The 21,762-nt window shown below is 30.5% G+C and overlaps 1 protein-coding gene across 1 annotated transcript; it reads right to left on the bottom strand.

Annotated features, from left to right (window-relative positions):
* Positions 1-19,715: 19,715 nt before the first annotated feature.
* LOC125838586 (uncharacterized) lies at positions 19,716-20,245 on the bottom strand. The gene is made up of 2 exons (XM_049517644.1): positions 19,875-20,245; positions 19,716-19,797 (listed from the first exon to the last, which is right to left on the bottom strand). Exons 1-2 carry the CDS (start codon positions 20,243-20,245, stop codon positions 19,746-19,748), a joined length of 423 nt encoding a protein of 140 aa, XP_049373601.1. The 3' UTR covers positions 19,716-19,745.
* Positions 20,246-21,762: the final 1,517 nt, after the last annotated feature.

The following is a 21,762-nucleotide window of genomic DNA, read 5'->3' as shown; positions in this document are numbered from 1 at the left end:
GTGTTAACATAACATCAAATTCTTCAGCATAGGCTCAAAGCGGAAGCAGATAATACTCAATCCAATAGCTAATAGTAATGAAATGTCTACCTGTGCTACTTCGGTGTTGCAATACTCTGCAAAAGTTGGAGATTATGCTACGAACTCAACATGTAAAAAAACGCCCAATAAGCCTTTGATAACTATATCTTCCATTATCCTGTCACAGATGACTCTCGTCCTACCACATTGAATTCAAATTAATTAGATTTAGAGAAAGGGGCTGAATGAGAAGGGCGAAAGTCATCTGCGACAGGACTACCGGAAGATGTGAACATCAAAGGCATCGGAGCGATTGGGAGGAACCTGAAAGTTGCCGGAACTCCAAAAGAGAATTTGTAGGGTTAGTAAAGACGAAGAGTACTCACTACTCAAACAACCCGTTGGAGGTTTTTGAAAAGAAGAAATAAACGTGCTTTTACTGAATAAAGGAAAAACCAATAACGCGTCCTTTTCTTCACTTCTTTTGCTTTTCTCTTTTTCTTTTGCAACTCCAAATTTCTACTACCAAGTTAAGATTGTTCTTTATTGTTAGGGAATTGGATAAAAAATGTCTCAATTTATTAGAAATGATTCAAAAATGTCTTCCTTCATACGTTAATACTTTTTTTAGGTTCAAAAATATCCTTTAGTTAATAGAAATATGACATGATATTTAACTAAACAAATGGCCAATTTTCATTGGTCCACCTAATTTTTTATCAAATTAAAAAACCCACCCATCCCAACACCCAAACCCATCTATATATATAGGCCTAACGGTAGCCACTTAAAGTTGACATTAATTTTCACTTGAACATCTCAAGTAGGTCTTATTCATTTTAAACACCTTAAGTAGGGGGCCGTTGTGTCATATTGACACTTTTTTACAACCAGCCAAATATATAAGATGTGTGTATTACACTCGCCGATGACATGTCAAAGTAGTGAATTAAATAAAAGTGTTCTCTTTGCAAATTGATCTTTTCTATTAAGAGGGGTAATGACTTGTGGCATAAATATAAAAAAATAATTATTAAAAAAATATATTATGAATAAAAACCTATTTTAAAACTATTTCATTAATTAATCCATCGCAACTATGGATGGAGCTTCAGCTAAATTTAAGTGTTCTCTTTGCAAATTGATCTTTTCTATTAAGGAGGGGTAATTTCTCAAGGCAGAAGAGGGAACTATTGATGCTGCTCTCTTTACAAAGGTATTTTCTTATATTCTCAAAATAACTCAAATGATCTACATTAAAAAATACAAATCAAAAGGCATCCTAGAAATTCAAGTCATCAATAAAAAAGAAGTGTACCCACCACCCTACTCCACTTGTGTATAAGAAAAAAACAAATTATGTATTTTTTAAATCGGCCCCATCGTCGTACAACAAAAAAGTTTATTTGCCACGTTCCTCTTCCTAACTCTCAGGGGCACATTTTATTATTAAAAGAAAAACTCTTAACTTTGTCAATTACCAAAATCCCTTAATCCTTCCCCATTTCTTCCCAAAATATTGTCCGGAAACCCTTAAACTCTTTCCTCATTTTCCTACAAAAATTATCCTAAACATTCCCTCATTTCTTCTCGGTCAATATGTCATAGCCCAATAGGGCAACTGTTACGTTGGAACTCCAACCACTATTACATAAGTTATTAGTCATCATGTCGCAGCCCAATTCGGCTATCGTTACAATGGAACTCCGGCGACTATTACTTAAGTTATCAGTCATTATGGCACAGTCTAATCCGACCACCGTTGATGATGGGTGCTGTTATTGGTTTGATGATGTATGTGGTGTTTCTGTTTTTGTTTATGTTATTATTACTAGCTAAGCTCTAAGGGCTACTTAAAAAATTAAATAAAATAGTACTATCTTGCCTTTATTTTGATAATACAAAGTCTGGAATTATACAAATATGATATATATTGCTAAATATATATTTTGAATATTGTTGTCTTAAATGAAGAAAAATAATAATTGAATGATGTAGCCTTAGATGAGTTATGTCGTACCTACAAGGGGATGCCTCTAAGGGTAAAATGAAACTTTGAAATAAAAAACTTTGTAAATATAGAAGATTAGATTTTAAATAGAAGTAAAACACGTAAATTGAAGCAGAGTTAAATGCACGACATTTGTTCTTTTATTGCACCCTGAATATCATATGAATTACAAAAAAATAGATTTTAAGAACTAAAATATGTAGATTGAAACCGAGGGAATTAAGTGCAAGTCAATTATTCTTTTATTGCATCTGAATATATATATATAATAAAAATGTAGCACTACCCTATGAAACCCCCATTCCCAATTCTTAACGGAGACCTTCTCCTTTCCTTTCTCGAAAAAGAAACATGTCTACTCCCACTCCGATCACGAGTGACCCTTCCCCCGTCTCAATTGTTTCTTCTACGAAGCTTGCTCCGTCGACAACGTCGTTTCTGCTATGGACACAAATGACCCTTCTTTTGTTGTCCTCCCTTCTGCTAGGACCCTCCTCAACCATTCGATCATCCTCACAACAATACCACTTGCTCTGTTTGCAAGTTGGTGTACTCCGCCGATAACATTAATTGTCAGGGCGACATCGACTGCCGATTTCTCTGGGAGGGAGGAACCGATGACAATGTTTCCTATACTACAGAGTTTCAAAATCTTCTCAACTTGAGTTATGGAGGAGATCCGAAAATGGTCAAATATAATCTCCGGTTATTCCTCATCGTTGCCGCCTCCCAAGCTAAGGATGTGGGCCTTGGTATGAAAATATGTGAGTGTATCGTTCAATGTCTCAATATTATTGGCATATGTTTTGGATTTTGCTGCTGCATTTGAATGATGATCTGATCAGACCGTTAGATGAAGAGGCGGTGGTGTTTTCTATTAAGCTAAGTACTAACTAAACTAATTAGGGACTAATCAAAATATACAGAGGACTTCTCTAGTATTTGGGGGTGTCTTTATTTATCTTTCTTTTTGGTGTCTTATGTTTGCATTACTAAAAATTTCCTTTATTTTTTTGCTTAACCTGTCTCTTTGGAATTTATTTATATTTATATTGATGAGAAATATCAAATGGAGTAACCTTGAAAGCACTTGCTCTGTTTGCAAGTTGGTATTGTAGACAATAAAATTTGCGTTGAGGAAACAATAATCAAGAACGAAAAAGTATCGCAACAATCATATTTATTGATTTAAAGTGCGAGTGTTACAATCTAAGATTCCTTTGACTTCGCATTTTCAAATATAAATTCAAAGCTCTTGAGCTTGATCTTGAATTTGTTTTGAATTTCAACTTGATCTTGAATTTGATCAATAACTTGATTCTCAAAAAATGAAATCTGACAATTAATTTGTGATGAAAATTTATCTTTTTTAAAAATAATACTATAAATTTTCCACCAAAAAAACTAGATATATGTAAATAATATTTTTTATTCATTCAGCTAATAGTAATTTGATATCTATTGCGAAATTTTTAATTTGAAAAATTCAAAATGCTCAACTCACCTCTAGCTATTAATCCTAAACACTCCCTCGTTTCTTCCCAATCATCATGTCACAATCCAAAACGATTGTTGTTATGATGGAACTACGACCACCGTTACAAAAGTTATCAGACAGCATGTCACAACCCAATCCAGCCACTGTTATGATAAAAAGCCGAGCACCATCATGTCACAGTTCAATCCGACCACCGTTGATGATGGGTGCTCTTATTGGTTTCGACCAACATTGATGATGGGTGCTCTTATTGGTTTGATGATGGTGGTGATGGTCTTTCTGTTTCTGTTTTTATTACTGTTACTAACTAGACACTAAGGTCTACTTAAAAAATTAAACAAAATAGTAGTATCCTGCCTTTATTTTGATAATTAACTTCTTCTTTTTTGTGTCTTTGCTAATTATGATTAGTTAAAATATTGGTAAAACTTCTCCTCTTCTTTCCTAATTAATTAATTTGATTATTTAGTTTAAATTGCTAATTCACAATGTGCTAGTAAAGTTTTTTTTTGTTGTACTACTGTTTGCCATGCACAAAAATGCAGACCATTGGACCATTTAAAATAAACAATAATAGGTTAGTTTGTATTAATGCACCATTCCCTTCTAAATTTATTGTTATATTGAGTCAATTTCAATAAACTTTAAAGTTAAAATGAATTAAATTAATTTAATCTTAAAATGTATTGATCAATAGCTTAATTCTCAAGAAATGAAATCTGGCAACTTTATGATGAGATTATTAAAAATATATATATTATAAATTTCCCACAAAAAAAAACTAGATAGATGTAAGTAATATTTTTTGTTCATTCACCTAATATCAATTTTATATCTATTGGAAAAATTTTAATCTGAAAAATTCAGAATGCTCAACTCACCTCCAGTATTCCATGTTTGGCTTCCCAGCCCCATTTTAGAAAATGGATACATGCATAAGACTAATTAAAAGATTTAGTAGTAGAAACAAAACTGCATCTAATTACTACGATCATAATGGTAATTGGTAAATGAGAAACTTGATTAAAATCCATGCAGCTTCGTTCTCGAGAATAAAAATATGATAAATATTTTAAAACGAAGGAATGTAATATCTACAATCTACCCCAAGTGTTTTAAGCTAAAGATATGTTGAGAAAGTAAATCAATTAAAATGTAACTGAAAGAAGCGTTTGAAACTCAATTTTAAAGTGTGAGCTAGAACTATAATAGGGGCTAGTTTCTAATAAGTCTAACCCAATTGTTGTCTCTCTTCATTCTTTCTTCTCCTTCCCTTTCTTCCATATGCCATTTTAATTTAATTTGTGTTTCCTTCTTTCAAATCCAATATTTAAAAATTCATTTTCTTGTCTTATTCAAGGCTAATCACGTAATCGCTATTGAATATTGATTGCAAATCGTTTCATGATGTGGATGCGGATGAATATTGCATGTAAATTCCTACCTTGCGGCATTAAAATTTCAAAGATATAATACAAGACTTGTTAATATAGTTCTAAACTTATTTTGGTGAAGAAATGGATAAGAATATGCTTGAATATTGATTGCAAATCGTTTCATGATGTGGATGCGGATGAATATTGCATGTAAATTCCTACCTTGCGGCATTAAAATTTCAAAGATATAATACAAGACTTGTTAATATAGTTCTAAACTTATTTTGGTGAAGAAATGGATAAGAATATGCTATGTAATGTTGGGGGATTTTAATCTTCATTTAGCTGTTATTTTGGGTTTCAAGCTTTCGTTTAAATTTTTGTTTGTTGGATTGAAAGTTGTTGTTTTTAGGTTTAAAATCCACATTTATTCATCATACGTGCTGCAATTTAGCTGTTAAAATGCAGATTTTAAATATTGTCTTATTAAATAGTGTAATTTAGTTGTTTTTTGGCCAAGTGCTGCAATTTACTGTTGTTTTTGAAATTGAATGTTGTTTTTTAAAGAAAGAAAACATAGGAAGAAGAAAGAACAAAGGAAGGCTTAAAACTGTCGGTGAAAATGGGTTTGGGTATTGGGTTGAATGAAGATTTTTTATTTGATAAAAAAATTAGGTGGACCAATAATGAAAATTGGTCATTTATTTAGTCAAATTTCATATCATATTTCTGTTAACTAAAGAGCATTTCTGAACCTAAAAAATAATGTCAAGGGCATTTTTAAATCAATAGGTGGAAGGGGGGCATTTTTGAATCATTTCTAATAGGTTGAGGGTTTTTTTTTTTTTTTTACCATTTTCCCATATTTTTATTTCCTAACTAGTATACGTGCCCGTGCGATGCGCGGATGATATGAAAAAAATAATTACGTTATATTTATGCTCGAATATATAGTATACACTTGTAGATATGAAAAAAAAATCATTTAAATTAGTGTATCAACTATTAACACGTAAATCAACTTATATATAAAAATTTGTATACCATAGTTTGATCCCATTAATGACAATATATTTCATGTCGGTAATTTTTTTTCTTATTTTTGGAGTGTTTTTAGTTGCTTCACGTGATGCTCTTCAACATTTTCTGTAACGACCCGTTTGGTCGTTTTGAGTACTAGAGCTTTTGATTTCATAAAATACTTTTCGGTAGATTCTAAATGGGTATTTTGGACTATTCGTAATTATAATTATGAAATTAGTGGGGTAGTTTTAATAATTTATTAGTTGGTGGTTAAAGAAAAGAACAGTAAAATAAATAGTGGGTCACTTTTAACACTTTTATGATTGAACTTATATAATAATTAGGGAGTAAATATTTTGTAGAAAAAAAAAGGGTTTGAGACGAGAGAAACTCACCTGTGGACGAACAACGTGGAAAATTTCTTTATGCGGCATCATGTAAGCAATTTTTCAATTGAACTTTATTCCTTGCCAATGTTGATAAATTGCATAGATATAGTGATAATATTATTGATATTAAATTGTGGTAGAAGAGATGAAATTGTAAACTTAATTGCCAAGGTTGGTTGCTGCACTGTAACGCCGTTATTGTTAGGATTATTACTTAACTGGTGAGTGACATTGAGGGCCAAATTTAGGACAATGGTGGATAGTTAATGGTTGGGGTAGGGAATTTATATTATTTTAATGTTATGGATAGAATTAGATTATTATAATGTTAATTGGAAAGAGGCGAACTGAAAATTCCTCTATGTACCCGTGATTGCCAATTTGAAAATTGAAACATTATGACCAATAAGAAATTAAAGAAGTTAATGACTAATTAATGATTTTCTGGTGATCAATTAAGAGTTAATTAGAATTGTAAAATGAATTTGGAATTTCGGTCAAGGCTTTAGGCGTTATTTCAGAGTTGAAGTTACGGGTTATGCCTTTGGTTTTAGATATGGAATTTTCTTATGGTTATCACATTATGACTCAAGTATTCATATGTTGAGATAGATAATTAAATATCGAGTGTATTATATTATTTGAATATCATTAAGGTTATGTTATTGGGAGAAATTAAGGTTTATCCTTAGGCTTGAACATTAGGAAGTTTGAGTTGAGCAGGTGATTTGATAATAATGTAGGATGGTCTTAGATGCTGTAATTTTATTTATATATGTGAGTGGCAATCTTCATAAGTAGGAATAGTACGTTGGGTTCAGAAGTAGCGCCACTGGTTTCGTAACCAGTGGCCTCAACCTTAATTATCTATTATTATTATTATTATATTCTAAAGTGGGAGTATTAATTGGCATATGTATAGTAATTGTTGTCAGATGAAGGTTGAGAGAAAAGTTAGGCCAAACAGAGTAGTGATCGGTAGCACACGTTAATATTTATATGTTAAAATTGGATTGGGTCTAGGCTAGACATATAGTAATATGGGTGTCTATGGATTCATTTACTTATGAATTATGCATGTTTAATAGATTGTAAACGTTTGGAGGCATTGAGGAAAGGAAAAGCTTTGGAAAAGTAGCTTGCTTGACTTCGGTTCTTCGGTGGAGGTACGTTATGGTTTATTCTATTTGATAGATAAACTCTTAATAGCAATTGATATGCATTGAATGATACTGTGAAGTTCTCTATGTACTTGATTGTGTGATTGTGTGGCTTGGTTGTGTGGTTTGTGATTGGTCTAAAATCCTGAGACCATGAGATTTATAATCTGAAAACCTCTCTATCGAAGTGATGCCTTGAATAAAGAAGGCTTGATGTAATATTATTAATGAATTGAAAAGTGGTGATAATAAATGATAAATTAATAATATTTTTGGATCGGAGTGTCACGTTCCGACACGATATTTTTGGATCGGAGTGTCACGTTCCGACACGGTATTTTTGGATCGGAGTGTCACGTTCAGACACAGTATTATTGGATCGGAGTGTCACGTTCCGACACGGTATAATTGGATCGGAGTGTCACGTTTTGACACGGTAACATTAAAGGAAGAAGATATTGAATTAACTTAATGTACTCAATCTCAATGAACGCATTTCCCAAACGAGTGTGAAGTGGAGGCATGAGTCCTCGTGTGTGTGCTTGATATTGTGATTGATTACGTACTTGCTTCAACTGTCACTTGTTCATGTTGTTGTTTCCTATAACTTGCTAAGTGCTATAGTTGACTTTATACTATTATTCATTGTATATTAGTTTCTATTTTGGGTTGGCCGATGATACCTACTCAGTACATGTTGTCCCGTACTGAGCCCTACTTGTATTTTTCTTTGTTTTCATTTTATGGAGTGCAGCGAGTGTACCAGCGAATTTGACTTGCCCTCAGCTCTAGCCAGTCTCAGCATATCAGGTTTAAGGGTGAGCTATTTATTCGAGCTTGTGTTGGATTCCCTCGGTCATGACTTGATGTCCATAGTTTTCGGACACAAATTGCTTTATTTCATTTATTTCGTTGTCTTTGATACTCTTAGACTTGGTATTTAGAGATTAGATGTCCTTGATGTGATGACTTTCAGATTTTGGGGATAATATGTAATAGACTTTAGAGGTTTATTTGATTGGTTACTTAAATAAGTTTTGGAGCTTCCATGTTATTGTTGTTATTGTTGTTATTTGTAGTTGAATTATTGGTATGTATTCCTTGGTCCGCCCACTTAGGAGGTCAAGTGTGGGTTCCACTCATGACTCAATTTGGGTCGTGACATTTTCTTTGTTTTAAATTTTTATTTATTTATGCTCTTTCATTCTATTGATGATTAAATTCTTTATTATTTAAATTTGTTAATAATAATTTGTTATATATAGATACATTAGTTTGTTGAAAGAAGATTAGTTTGTTGTTCTATTTTACCCTTGAATTTTATTAAATACAATTCATTTTTTTCTTATTTACTCCTATTTAGAAATGGGAGTTTGGGAGGACGAACACTGCACTAAAGAGCTGCACTAAAAGCTATAGAAATTGTACATTGAGGCCACCAAAAAGATGAACTAAAACCGGTCAAATGTGTACAGTACGCACATAGCATCAAATAGTAGGGTTAAAATAGTAACTTCATCTACTTCTACTTTTTCTACACATTGGAAAGTGTACTGCTTTCTGTACACGTATAGCACGTATTTTATGTCAAAAAAGGAAGAAGGAAATATCCCAATTCATATTGACTCTCTCACCTTCCGCTTTACTCTTCTTCTCTCCATTGCAATTTCCATGTTAGTCATTTCTACAACTTAAATTTTACTTCAAAGTCGTCTCATTTTTACTTCTCACTATCGAATTTTTACTTCAATAGAACATAATGTTATTTTCTCGGCTAAAGAGAGTTTAATGGTTATTTATATCTGTTGTTGCAAAATCAAGATTCAAAAGATGAATTTTGAGTTAGAAAATTCAAATCTCTCAGTGAGGGTGAATTTAAGAGCTCAATAGATGATCTTGAATCGAGTAACGACATGAATGTACATTTCTTCTTATTTAATTTAATTATTTTCTTTTCTTCATAAGTTATTTCACAAATGCAAAATTACTCATCCAAGGTGTTTGCTCATTTGCCTCAGCAAACTGAATAATCTTTTGTTATACAATATTGGTTTTAAGTAAGTATTTTGCAACATATATGACTGCTATGTTAATTTCTGTTTATGACTACTAACTTGCTCAATCTTGAATTTTTTATATTTCTTCTTTTGTTGTATTAGAGATTGTAACTTTGACATTTAAGTTTACAGGTACTTGGAAAAGAAAGGAAAGGAAAGAAATTGAAAAGATGTCATGCAGGGAATATTGAGCATTATTAGGTACATCGAACTTAATTTTGATTTTTTTTCTCGAAAACACTTTCAACTGGAAGGATTCGCTATTAGAGTTACCCTATTTTCACAACCCGTTCTCCTATGTGGAAAGTCCAGTATTTCTCCCTCTAGTTGATTTAATTTTCCAGTTGGATATGCAGTTGAATTATAATGTTGAATACTAACATATGTATATGTAGATAAACATAAACTATAATTTGCTTATATGACAAGGGAGACTTTTTTTGAACATGAAGAATTCTTTGTAAGATAAGTTATTTATTTTTCATAGAGTGCAAGTTTCGGTATATAAATAGCAAACAATCTCCATTTTTAACACATCTTATTCATTTATCTAAAAGTTATGGAAAAATGCAGATTTCAATCAATAGTTATCGCCTTCAAGGAACTAAAAAATCAGCTCAGAGATTTGTTCCTATACCATTTGCCCCTGATGGTTTAACTGAAGAATTTTATGATCTGGATGCTTATAACCCTGCTGAAAGTAAGTTCGTTATGAAACTTCAAGTTCATCCAGAACGAATGAGCCAAGAAGATAGTCACAGATTTGATTTGCTTATCAGGTACTATTATAAATTTCTATTTCTACTAAATTTTAAAAAATGTAATGAAGATGTACGTGTTCAGTTTGAAATAAGCTATAAGATAGTCATGCTATGACTTATTCAGTTTATTACTTAATTGATGTAAACTGGTGCAACTTTTACTAGGAACAAACAGAAGACATACAAAGATACATATTAATTAGGCGTCATTTCCATGATCACATTCATATTTATCGGCTCCGTTGACTCCTCAAAGTCAAAGTGAAATTCTTGAAGAAAGCTTTCAAGGTCACAAGGAATGACTGGTATATAAACTCTTCCCTTTAAAATTTTCGATAATTGTTTTATTAAAGACATTGAAGCTTTCCTATAATTCTTGATCTTGATAAGTGGATTAACTGTTTTCTCTGTACACTTAAACTACAGGCAAAAATTGCTTACCTGAGCCAGCTTAGAAGATGAACACATGTTTCTGGTATGCGAATTCATGCCCAGAGGAAGTTTGGAAAATCATCTATTCAGAAGTAAGTATAGTTCGTGTGAAAGGATAACTGCATATTTGATGCAAAAAGGGATCCACAATATGATATGTAGATTCATGGGGACCCAATTGCTTTTTCTAAACCATGTATAAGAAATTTATTTTACTATGAACTTAGTTCATTATAGAAATCCATAAACTTGAAATCTTGAATCCACATCTAATTTGAGGACATCCACTAATATCATCCCTATAATGTTATTGAATTAACCTTTGCTACATCTTGAACAGAGGAGTGCTTATTTCCAACCACTATCATAGAATCTCCGAATGAAGGTTACTCTCGAGGCAACTAAAGGACTGACATATCTCCATAGCGCAGAAGCTAAAATTATATATCAGGATTTCAAATCATCTAACATTTTGCTTGCTGTTGTATGTAAAACTACTTTAAATTTTAGTCTTCTACAAGTTTTAACAATATTTATGTTGTCCTCTTATGATATGTCCATACCATGAATTGACATAATTACAATGCAAAGTTGAGCCAATCAAGAGTAAAATGGGTACCTTCTGTTGTGCTGCTCCCGAGTATATGACCACTGGTAATATACAATTTCAATTTACTCCTAATTGTTCTTGTGCTTTACCTGAGCTGAGCGTCAATCGGAAGCCAAGTACAAAAGTAGTTAAAAGATAGAGATGGTGTCATTAGGCATAGCTTGGCCGGTCCATTTCCATCCGTTTCTCTGTTCAAGGAGTATCAAAATGCAGCTATAGTAGTAAATTGATCAATTTTAACTGTACTATGTCATATTTCCAGCATTAGATAGTACGTTTATCAATAGTTTAGCCAATTTTTAGATAGTGTATCCAAATTGCTTAAAAGCTGCACAGCTAGACTGCTTTGGCATGATAAATAATGTTGTTTGTCCTAAAATTTAATATGAATTTGGTATATTACCCGTTGTTATGCGAGCTTAATTTTTTTATTTTTTGATTCACATTTAAAAATTCACAGTCCATAGTACCTCTTTCTCGATGTAGTTGTCAGTTGTAACTTTGCTTTCTGTTCTTTGAGCTACTTTACTGCACTTGAAGAGAAAATTCAGTAAAAATGTGGCTTAGATACTGAAAGTCGGGGGAATTCAAAACTGAAGTAAGATGAATTCCTCATTAATGTGTTTTGATGGATTTTATGGTCAACTTGGTGGCTATGTTATATGAATTTTGTTGGACATCACTGAAATTAGCTGCTTACTGTTTTGTGTGTATTTGATGAATTGTATACACGTTACATGGACTCTTTCACTTTCAATGCAGCATCAGTGTTGAATTAATTTGACAGCGTCACCTTACTTTCTTTAATCATCTCACTATTACATTTGCCTTATCATGTGAAGAAGCAAAATGTTGAAAATTTGTCTTAAAAGAAAAGCATCACATAACATGATAACACATAATAGGAGTGTCACAATGATAGAATTATGTACAAACTATATATTTTCTGTATTTTGTATTATGGTTATGATTCTTTACATTTATCTTATGTTTATATTTTTAACACACACCAGCTATTTGAAGAAGTGCAATAGTTAGAAAGTCAAAATATCTCTGCATTATTGTTGAGACTTAGCAAAAATATCTCAATTTTATATGCCTTTCAACTTCATTCATGGTTCTCTTATGTTAATTTAGTTATTCTTACAAGAAAAATAATTCATATTGTTTTTGTGCCATGACTAAATAGATTCATTGTCCCAGGAAAAATGAAGAATAAGGGGAAGCGATTTTGGCTAAAGGGTACCAACAGGACAAGCTTTGCGGAGAGTTTAATCGTAAGTTGTCTTTAGCACACAAATGAAATTATCTAAGTGGTTATATTTTCTACTGTCTATGAATATGTTATGTAGTGGCTAAAGAATGATCTGGTTTTGATGGTGTTCTGCCGCATCTCTTTATAATATATTAGTTGCCTCTATATTTAATGAGAACTCATGAAATGTTAAATGTTAAAGTATCTGTTAGAACCAGTGAACGTTAGCTCTTATAATGGTGTCATTTTCATGTCTTCTATGTATTTCATGTCTTTATAATGTTCCCCAAGTTCAAAAAGTAGTAAGCTATTTGATTTGATAATTAAGAAAAGGAATATAGAGATTTTAATGCATTTTACTTCTAAAAGAAGTTCCTTCTTTTAATTCCACCTTTGTCTCTTGAAGTTCTAATATTATTGACAGAGGACAAGGTAAGACAAGTGACTATAATTGGTCTCATGATAAAAGAAAATAACTAACAGTGAAATTTATCGTAGATGGTGTATTGCCGAAACAGAGATTGTAGGTTAAGAGGTAAAGTGACATACCGCAAACACAAAAGCATTTACTAATTAAATCTGACAAATAAGGATATTACTTTCAAAATGATCGAAGTGTAAGACACCATAAAGGAGGAAATCAACTCCTATCTCCAGGTAGTAGGAATTTTTTGAGAGATATTTCAAAGGTTTGACAAATTCTTAAAATACTTGCTTTATGATTAGGAGAAGATGTGGTTTCTCCTTGAACCCTTCAACTCAAAAGTTTCTTACCAATGTACTTCACATTTTCTATTTTTTGAAAAATGAAAATTGTTTCTATTATGAATAGTGATTTGATGAAGTCTCGACATAAGAGAATCAAGTGTAAATTATATTCTCTGTTTTTTCGTTGTTATAACATTTTCAGTTCTAATAGCTAGCTTCATAAACAAGTCGCCACTGGGTTCTCTATAGTAGTATTTGATTTGAGTAATGTGAACACAATATTAAAAAAATAAGTTTATATTGTTAACAATTAAGATTTGCTTAATTTTGCTTCAAGTTTTTGGTCAAAACTTTGATTTGCACAACTCTTATGCAGGGAAGACATTTGAATGGATGAAAGTTCCTTTGCATCAACTATAGAAGATATATTTAGTTTTTGAGCTCCTGTTATTTAACTGGAACTACAATGATGGTAAAATTTCTTTATATATGTTTTTATGCATTATGTAATGACAATTAGAATCAAAGCTCAAATTTTCCTTTTCGGCATTTTAAATCAAAAAAAGTTGTAAGTTCCAACAATTCAAAAGAAATTAAGTGAGGAACAACAAAAATAAGGAACTACATATTCCAAAATCTTGATTCATATTAAAATATTCTAATGAAATACATCAGGTCTTCAAAGGGTTAAAAAAATCACAATAAAACAAAAACATAAAATAAAAAAGAATAAATAATATAATAACAAAAAAAAGGGTGAAGAATACCCTTTAAACATTGGCTTCCTTGAAAATGTAGCACATCACTTTCCTCTATTTTTATCACAAGAAACCTCAAGCTCCTACAATTCAAAAGAAATTAAGTGAGGAACTCCAAAATTATGAGAATTTTATGGCAATTAATGGAAGGTTAAAAGGTTTGTAACCGACTTTCAATTGTAATGACTAATAAGTATAACTCAATTAATAAAAAATAAAGGTGATTGAAATTTATCAAAATTTAGGAAGTGTTTTAATTTTTAATGAATGAAAGAAATATGTGAGATGGAAGAAGAAAGGTTTTAGGAAAAATTAATTAATAGTATAAGTGATGAAATTATAAAAAGTTAAAAAAGAAGATTAATTTTCTGAATATTTTTATGACAATACATTAAATGAGATTGATTGAGATAAAAGTTTATGAAAAAAAAACGTCTATGATAGTAGGAAAAACATTTTTTTAAAGAAAATTATTATTGACATTAAAAGGTAAAATGAAGAATTTAAGGAAAAGAAATAAATTATAATAATAGTTATGAGAGATGAAAAGTAATAAATTGTAGTGAATAATGATGAGGAGAGATACATAAGTTATTTTAAATAATTTTCATATGGTATTTTCCCCAAAAAATATTGAGAAAGAATTTGAGTTGCCGAATTTTTTGACGCTGCCATGAAATTAGAAGTGATAACGTAATGCTGAAAATTCAGGGTAAGCTTTCAGTATTGATCTTTTTGTTGTTTGAACTACATTTTCGAAAAATTTCAGCTACTAATATAGTAAGTTGAGGTGGTATACAAAGAAAAGTTATTTAAATTACAAAATCAGAATAACAAGTAGGTTGAATAATAAGTAGGTTGAATCAGGCGAAAAGGTTGATTTCAGGCTCTCCAATTTCCAAGTCCTTTAAGGTACCATTCCACATTTTCTTAAGAACCTTTAAACTTGTTGGCAATGGACCGTGATGTTGGTGTTGCATTTATTTTTAGCAGTTGTTCTTGGATAAAAGCTGAAACTTTAATATTGAAAATTTTGTTACTAGATTGAGTTCTAGAAGTCTGTCATATGATCTCATGCTTTCTCAAAGTTTTTGTTTCATGTGTTCATATTAGTTAGATATAATTGATAATGTTAAAAATATTTTTCATCTGATCAATCCAGAAAAAAATGAACATAAGAAATCTAGAAAATAAGTAATAATGTTGACGCTAGAAAAATTTTGAGAAATGAGAGAGTAATAAAATGTCCGGGTAATGGAAGAATCCTACAAGACTATTAATTTAACGCAGAAACGAACTCTTTTCTTTAATCTTGAGTTTGTTGCTCAAGAGTAGCTACTAACTCCTAAACTTTTTTATATCATATGTGAAATAGGAGTAGTAATTTGAGTATGCAATATAATAATATTGTCTTAAGAGTGCTGTCATATGCTTCTTATAGAGTAATATTGTCTTCATGTTTTCTCTTTTATTTGTAGCATAATACTCTTTCATCAGAATTTTGTGGCATGGTCATTAATGGGTTCCTTGTGTTTTGCTTATTGCATTTGAAGGTTTGGCAATGAAATAGATGAAAAAATGGAGGTTTTGCTTGGTCCAACTATGAGCTCTAAAATGTCTGTGATTATCTTTCGCAAACATTTTTAGCTAATTTATTCTCACATTCAGTTTTTTAAATATTTTACTCTTTCCGTGTCCCTCAATAGAAGTAAAACAAACATTTATTTTGTATTTCACGAGAGACAATTTTGTATATGAGATGTAGGTGAGACGAAGAGAAGCTGACATTTTTAATATGTGCTCTTTCTACGTCCCCAGATTAAGAAGCATAAAGATAGGTAGAGCATGAGCTCTTGAAGATTAAGTTGTTGTATTAGATGTTAAATGTAATAAAAGGATTTTCTTATTGGTTTATACAACATCAAGGTAATATTATGTTATTCAAACTTAAGGTCTGATTTGATTGTGAACTCTGGGCGGCCCAAAGTAAGAAATGAACTTTTTGTTTTAGAACTACCCAACTTCCATATTTGAATGTGCAGCAGTCATTAAATTAATATCGGAGTGCTTATAACTTTAAGGTGGAATAGAACTACAAAAAGTTGGGGTTGATGTTCATAAAAAAAACAAATGGTAAAGCTTGCCAATTGTAAATCAAATATGTACAAAGGGTTGAACTGGTCGGTACTGAGAGGTGCAGCCTTTGGTATTTTTATACATATGTTTAGAAAACACTTGCCTAAATTTCAAGTTTGCAAAAATAGGAGGATTGACAGTAATCTCAATTTCAACTGAATTTTAGTTAGCATTATTTTTGCACGTATTGTAACAATATTATACCAATGTTGTACAGAGAATCCTTAATTATAATTTACTCATTTTAATAACATGTTGGGCCCGTGCGATGCACGGGTGTCATCCTTCTAGTAATCTATATATATTTGAGTTGAGAGAAATATAATAAATGAAGAAGATCAATTCAAAAAGAATATTGTGGTTAACAATAATGAATAAAAGAAGATCAGTTTGTTATTCGTATCCTTATCCTTTCTATTTTCCTTTTACCTACATTTATTTTCTTCTCTTTTTTTCATTTATCTTCTTTTCTTTGTTTATTTCTTTAATTCTCTTTTATTTGTTTGTTAAATTGAAAAAGATATTTTTTAATAAATGTTAGTAAGTATAAATAAATAAACTGCAAACAGATATAGGTCAACTTTCATTTATATTATATATAGCGAGATAGTATTATTATCTACATTTATATGTAAATTAAATGTAGTTAAATATATTTATAACAACTGAAATAAATTTGTGAAATAGTAAGAGTTTGTTTAGAATTCTATAATCATGAGTTTCTAGTTTTAATTAAGTTAATAATTATTTTTCTTCTAAAAATATAATATCTTCAAATTCAAATACTTCTTATCCTTCAATTCAAAATTTTCATTGTAGTTTCATTCATCTGCATATTAAAAAAATAAGATTAAAAAATTTCATGCGATAAATAAAGAATCATAAATTATATGTAAATACATCCAACACAGTTTGATTTTGAAACAAAACATAAGAAGAAAAAAATTAAAATATATTACATGTTTGGCATAATTATCAGATATTAGTCTTAAAAGTGTTCCTCCCTCTTCAACTACATATATTCATCACAGAAATGGCTTGATCCTAACTTCATCAACAGATAATCTTCAACATCTAGAACTTCCAAAATAAAGGACAATTATTGATAATGTATACCACATAAACAGAAGAAAAAGAGATGAAATATGCTAAAAAAAATTACCTTTCCAATGAATGGTAAGGATTATTGTTGCTTTGAATTTCCTTTATAGAGATGCATTTTTTTCCATGGAAAAACTAAAGAAAAGACTGTCTATTTAAATTTACTAAATTAATACGGTTGAGTTTTTTTGGGGGTAGGAAGTTAAGTAAGCGGGTGAGGAATTTTAGGGATAATTATTTGTAGTTGAAGTTTCTTTTATTTTATTTTTTTAAAAATATTTTTTTAGAAAAGAACAAATAATTAGATAGCTTTAGAAAAAAATTGTGTAGCCATGGATGTGTATCAGACAGTTTTGATATAATAATTTCTTATATTTTTTTGTTTGTATAATAATAGTTACTTTACAATCTTTTATATTGCTTAAATATGCTTCAAAGTTATTTAAAGGTTAAGTTCCAAAATGTTTTTTTAAAATGGTTTTATATTGTTATTTATTTTTAAATTTGAATTTAAACATTAAGTTCCAAAACAGTTTTTTTTTTTTTTAAAAAAAGTTGTTTCATATTGTTATTTGTTTTTAAAATTGAATTTAAACATTAAGTTCCAAAACAGTTTTTTTTTATAGAAAAAGTGGTTTCATATTGTTATTTGTTTTTAAAATTGAATTTAAACGTGTTTTTTCAAAATAGTTTTATATTGTTATTTATTTTAAAAATTGAATTTAAAGATAATGTTCCAAAACTGTTTTTTTTTTAATAAAAAAAACTGTTTCATATTGTTATTTGTTTTTAAAATTGAATTTAAACGTTAAGTTTAAAAACTGTTTTATATTGTTGTTTGTTTTAAAATTGAATTTATTATTTAAATTAACTAAAAATATCAATTTTAAAACTAAAATTCAAGAATAATTGTGGTACTGGCATGTGGTGTTTTTCCTCTCCTATTATATATAGATAGATATTCACGTGAATTAGTGATTGATAACATTTCATGGCTAAACTATATATAAAACATTCTTTGTTCATTTCATTTAGCTACGGATTAGGGATAGATTGATTAAAATTACCACAAATTCCATAGCTAATTCCATAATAGTTAAACAATAAAAATTTCATATTAATCTCATTTAGCTATAGATTAGTGATGAATCAACTGAAAATTGCCGATAAATTCCATAGCAAAATTCCATATTTTCTGATAGTGAATTTTCATCTAACTAGGGATCATTAGTGAAATCTTAAGAACATTGGAATGACAATTAGTTAATTAATTTCCACTATTATTCAAATTTTATAAAATGTAAGGGAGAAAAGTTACGAGAATTTATCTAGTGCAGAAGGAGAAACAAAATATCAATCTCCGATCCATACATTTTGATGAAGTTGGAATAAAGATAAGATTAGTGCATAAACATATAGTATCAAAATTATATATAAGATCATAAATCGACTGACTTGAAGTACCTATATACTATTGAAAAATTAAAATGATGGTATTATATATCACATGAACTCATGTCATAAAAAGTAGAGAGTCGATATATTATTAATCATTAGACTTCATATTGATAGTATAACATTAATACATCGATCCTCTTATAAAATTTGAGCTTCTACTGCTTGGATGATGAGTATCAGAATCTAAAGATAAGTAAATCAAGAATTGGAGTATTTTTTTTTCTTAAGAATGGAAGGATTATATTTAGTTATTAGCAAGGTTTATCTATACAAAAGTGAAGCTAGTCTATGAGATATAGTTCTATTCACATCTCTTTCGAGAGCATTTGTTAAAAGAGAAGGAGATGTTGCAAAAACATAAGGCTGATTTCAGTTCATATGTGGATCCTTCGTTGTCCTTCCGTATTTAGCTAATAAGTTTGCTACTATATTATTCTCCCTCGGGATGGGCTTCAGATATGATCCTTACAGCTGTAGGATTAGCGACCTGTAGATATTGGTGTGTATGAAGAAGAAGGAATTAAACAATTCATGAAAGTGATAGTACCAGTCACTCGTGAGAAGAATTAGGTTTCTGTATGATGAATTGTAAGCAATAACGTAGAGAACACAATATTTTTCATGGAAAACTTCCTTGCTCAAGGGAATAAAAACCACGACCTACATTGCATAGGAATTCAACAATCAAATTTCACTAAATTCAAGAGCGATTTCAGATTACAAAGGATTATCTAAAGGAAAGTCTCCAAGAAGATTAATTTTCTTCTTGTCACGAACCTCACAACTTCAATTACTCGATCATTTCAATTTAGGATTTATTATAATTCAATAACAACCCTAGAACAATATCAATTACATCAGAAGAAAACACACTTCACTTCGTTATAGTGTTGAACTTGACTCTTCAATATCTTTGTCTATCATTAAAACTTCATACTTTTGAATTTTTGCATTTCGTCAATTCAAATTACCAAACTTGAATACTGCAGGTTCAAATCATCTCCTTTTTGTTTCCTCTGAGATAAGGAAAAAAGGCGCAACCCCTGTAAAAAAATAAAAATAAATTAAAACATCATTTAAATGAATACAAGTGCAACATTTGAAGTAGTAACAAAATTACTTGAATCTGCAGAAATGGAATGTTGGTTTGATTCCTTGAACAACAAAACGTCCATCTTCATTTATGTCGCAGATGACTTTCGCATATTTTACTAAGTGAATTGGAAGAAAGTAATATCCTGTATAAACACCATCAATATAAATCATTAACAACGTAGATGATACAAATTCGATATCATCATCATCATTATCATTGAGAATCGTAGCGTCTCCATGTATGATATTCTTGGAATTCAATTCCTTCCATCCACCATTTGCTTCAATTCTAATTATGCTTTGAAATTTGTCAGGTCGAGCCGGAGGAACCCAAACTCTAATTTCAATATCATGGTTGCACCTGTTTTCTATAACAGTGAGTACTTTAGCTCCCATTAATTTGCGTGATCAGTGCTCGTGTGCAGTGTATGTATTTAGTGCTTGTGTAATGCATGGAAGTGAATTATGGAGAGTGAAAACTTTTGTTATAATATATAGGGGTGTAATTTGTAAAATTGACTTAAATATTTGATATAAACTCTAAGAAGGGAGAACTATTCCCTCGTCCCTTTTTACTTATCAAATTTTGACTTGACACATCTATTAATAAAATATTGATTGTTATAGTCAGAGGCGGAGCTAGGTGGGATTCATGTGTTCGGATGAACCCAGTAGCTTTTCCGTAGACCCTCTATTTGTACTAGAAAATTAATTAAATATATATGTATATTAATTTGTAAACTCCTAACAAAATTGATTGTTGGTTATTACCGAAATTTAGAACTCAAACTCTTAATCTTGACTTTGCCTCTAGCTATAGTAATAAATTGAGAGTATAATATGTAAAAAAAATTATATTTTCTTGATTTGTAAGAAGTAACGAGTAAAAAGAAAAAAATTGAACGAGTAAAAAAGAAACGAGGGAGTTTAAGGTATGTGTTTACAAAAACACATATTAAATAAAAGGTCAAATATCTACTTTAAATTTTATCAAAAGATCATGTCAAATTAATCATAATGAAAATGAAATTTCAAGATAACGTTTAGGAAACATCCAAGCAAGTTAAGCAGTGATTTATCTTACAAAACTAATCATTAGTTTTGCACTTTTTTTCATTCTTGTTGGTGAAGCAGCTACTCAGCATATTTATAAGGCAAAGAAAAGACAGAGTAAGTTGAAAATTTTGCTCTTGCATATCTTTAATTTGCTTTTATACTTTTTGTACGTACAACAGTACTCACTTTAACTAATTTGATGCTTTAATTTCCTTCACTAATTCCTTGGTCAACAAGCAACAAATATGGAAAAATTAAAGCTTGATCATAGGGGTGGCAATTTCAATCCATTTTAACTCAATCCATCCAAATTTGATCCAAACCACCCATTTGCCACCCCTAAGCTTGAACAAGAAAAGAGAACGAGAAAGGATTCTCTTAAAGTTGAGGAAATTACAACGACATCACATGAGATTCATCAAGTAAGGATACATCATATGGTTATTAAGCATATATACTATATTAACGTAAAATAACAACCTTTATATTACTTGGGCATAGACTACTATAAAAAAATATTGCATTTAGCTACAAACTTCATCATAGGTCCGTCACTATTTTGCTTGTAGCTAACGAGAATCTATTTTTGGAGATAATTATAAGTTGTACTAGTACTCATAAGGGAGTCTCCTATTTTTCTTATCACAAGGCTAGAGCTTTTCCTTTCCGAACAACCTCTGATTATTATCACGCTATCAAAAATAGGATAACAACGGTGTTTAGACACCAAAATCTCATAAAACAGAAACGAATTACCAATTTCGGAGTCAAACCGGAATTGTGGAACCCATGCCGGAATCTCCGGAATTGACTCCGTATAGAGGTCCTAAACTATGCCCCGACCCTGTGTTTCAAAA

The sequence above is a fragment of the Solanum verrucosum genome, unplaced genomic scaffold (genome assembly GCF_900185275.1).
Source record: "Solanum verrucosum unplaced genomic scaffold, falcon-dt-bn FXZP01000182.1, whole genome shotgun sequence".
In the NCBI taxonomy this organism is placed as follows: Eukaryota; Viridiplantae; Streptophyta; class Magnoliopsida; order Solanales; family Solanaceae; genus Solanum; species Solanum verrucosum.
Note: the sequence above shows the minus strand (reverse complement) of the source record. Positions and strands in the feature narration are given on the sequence as shown.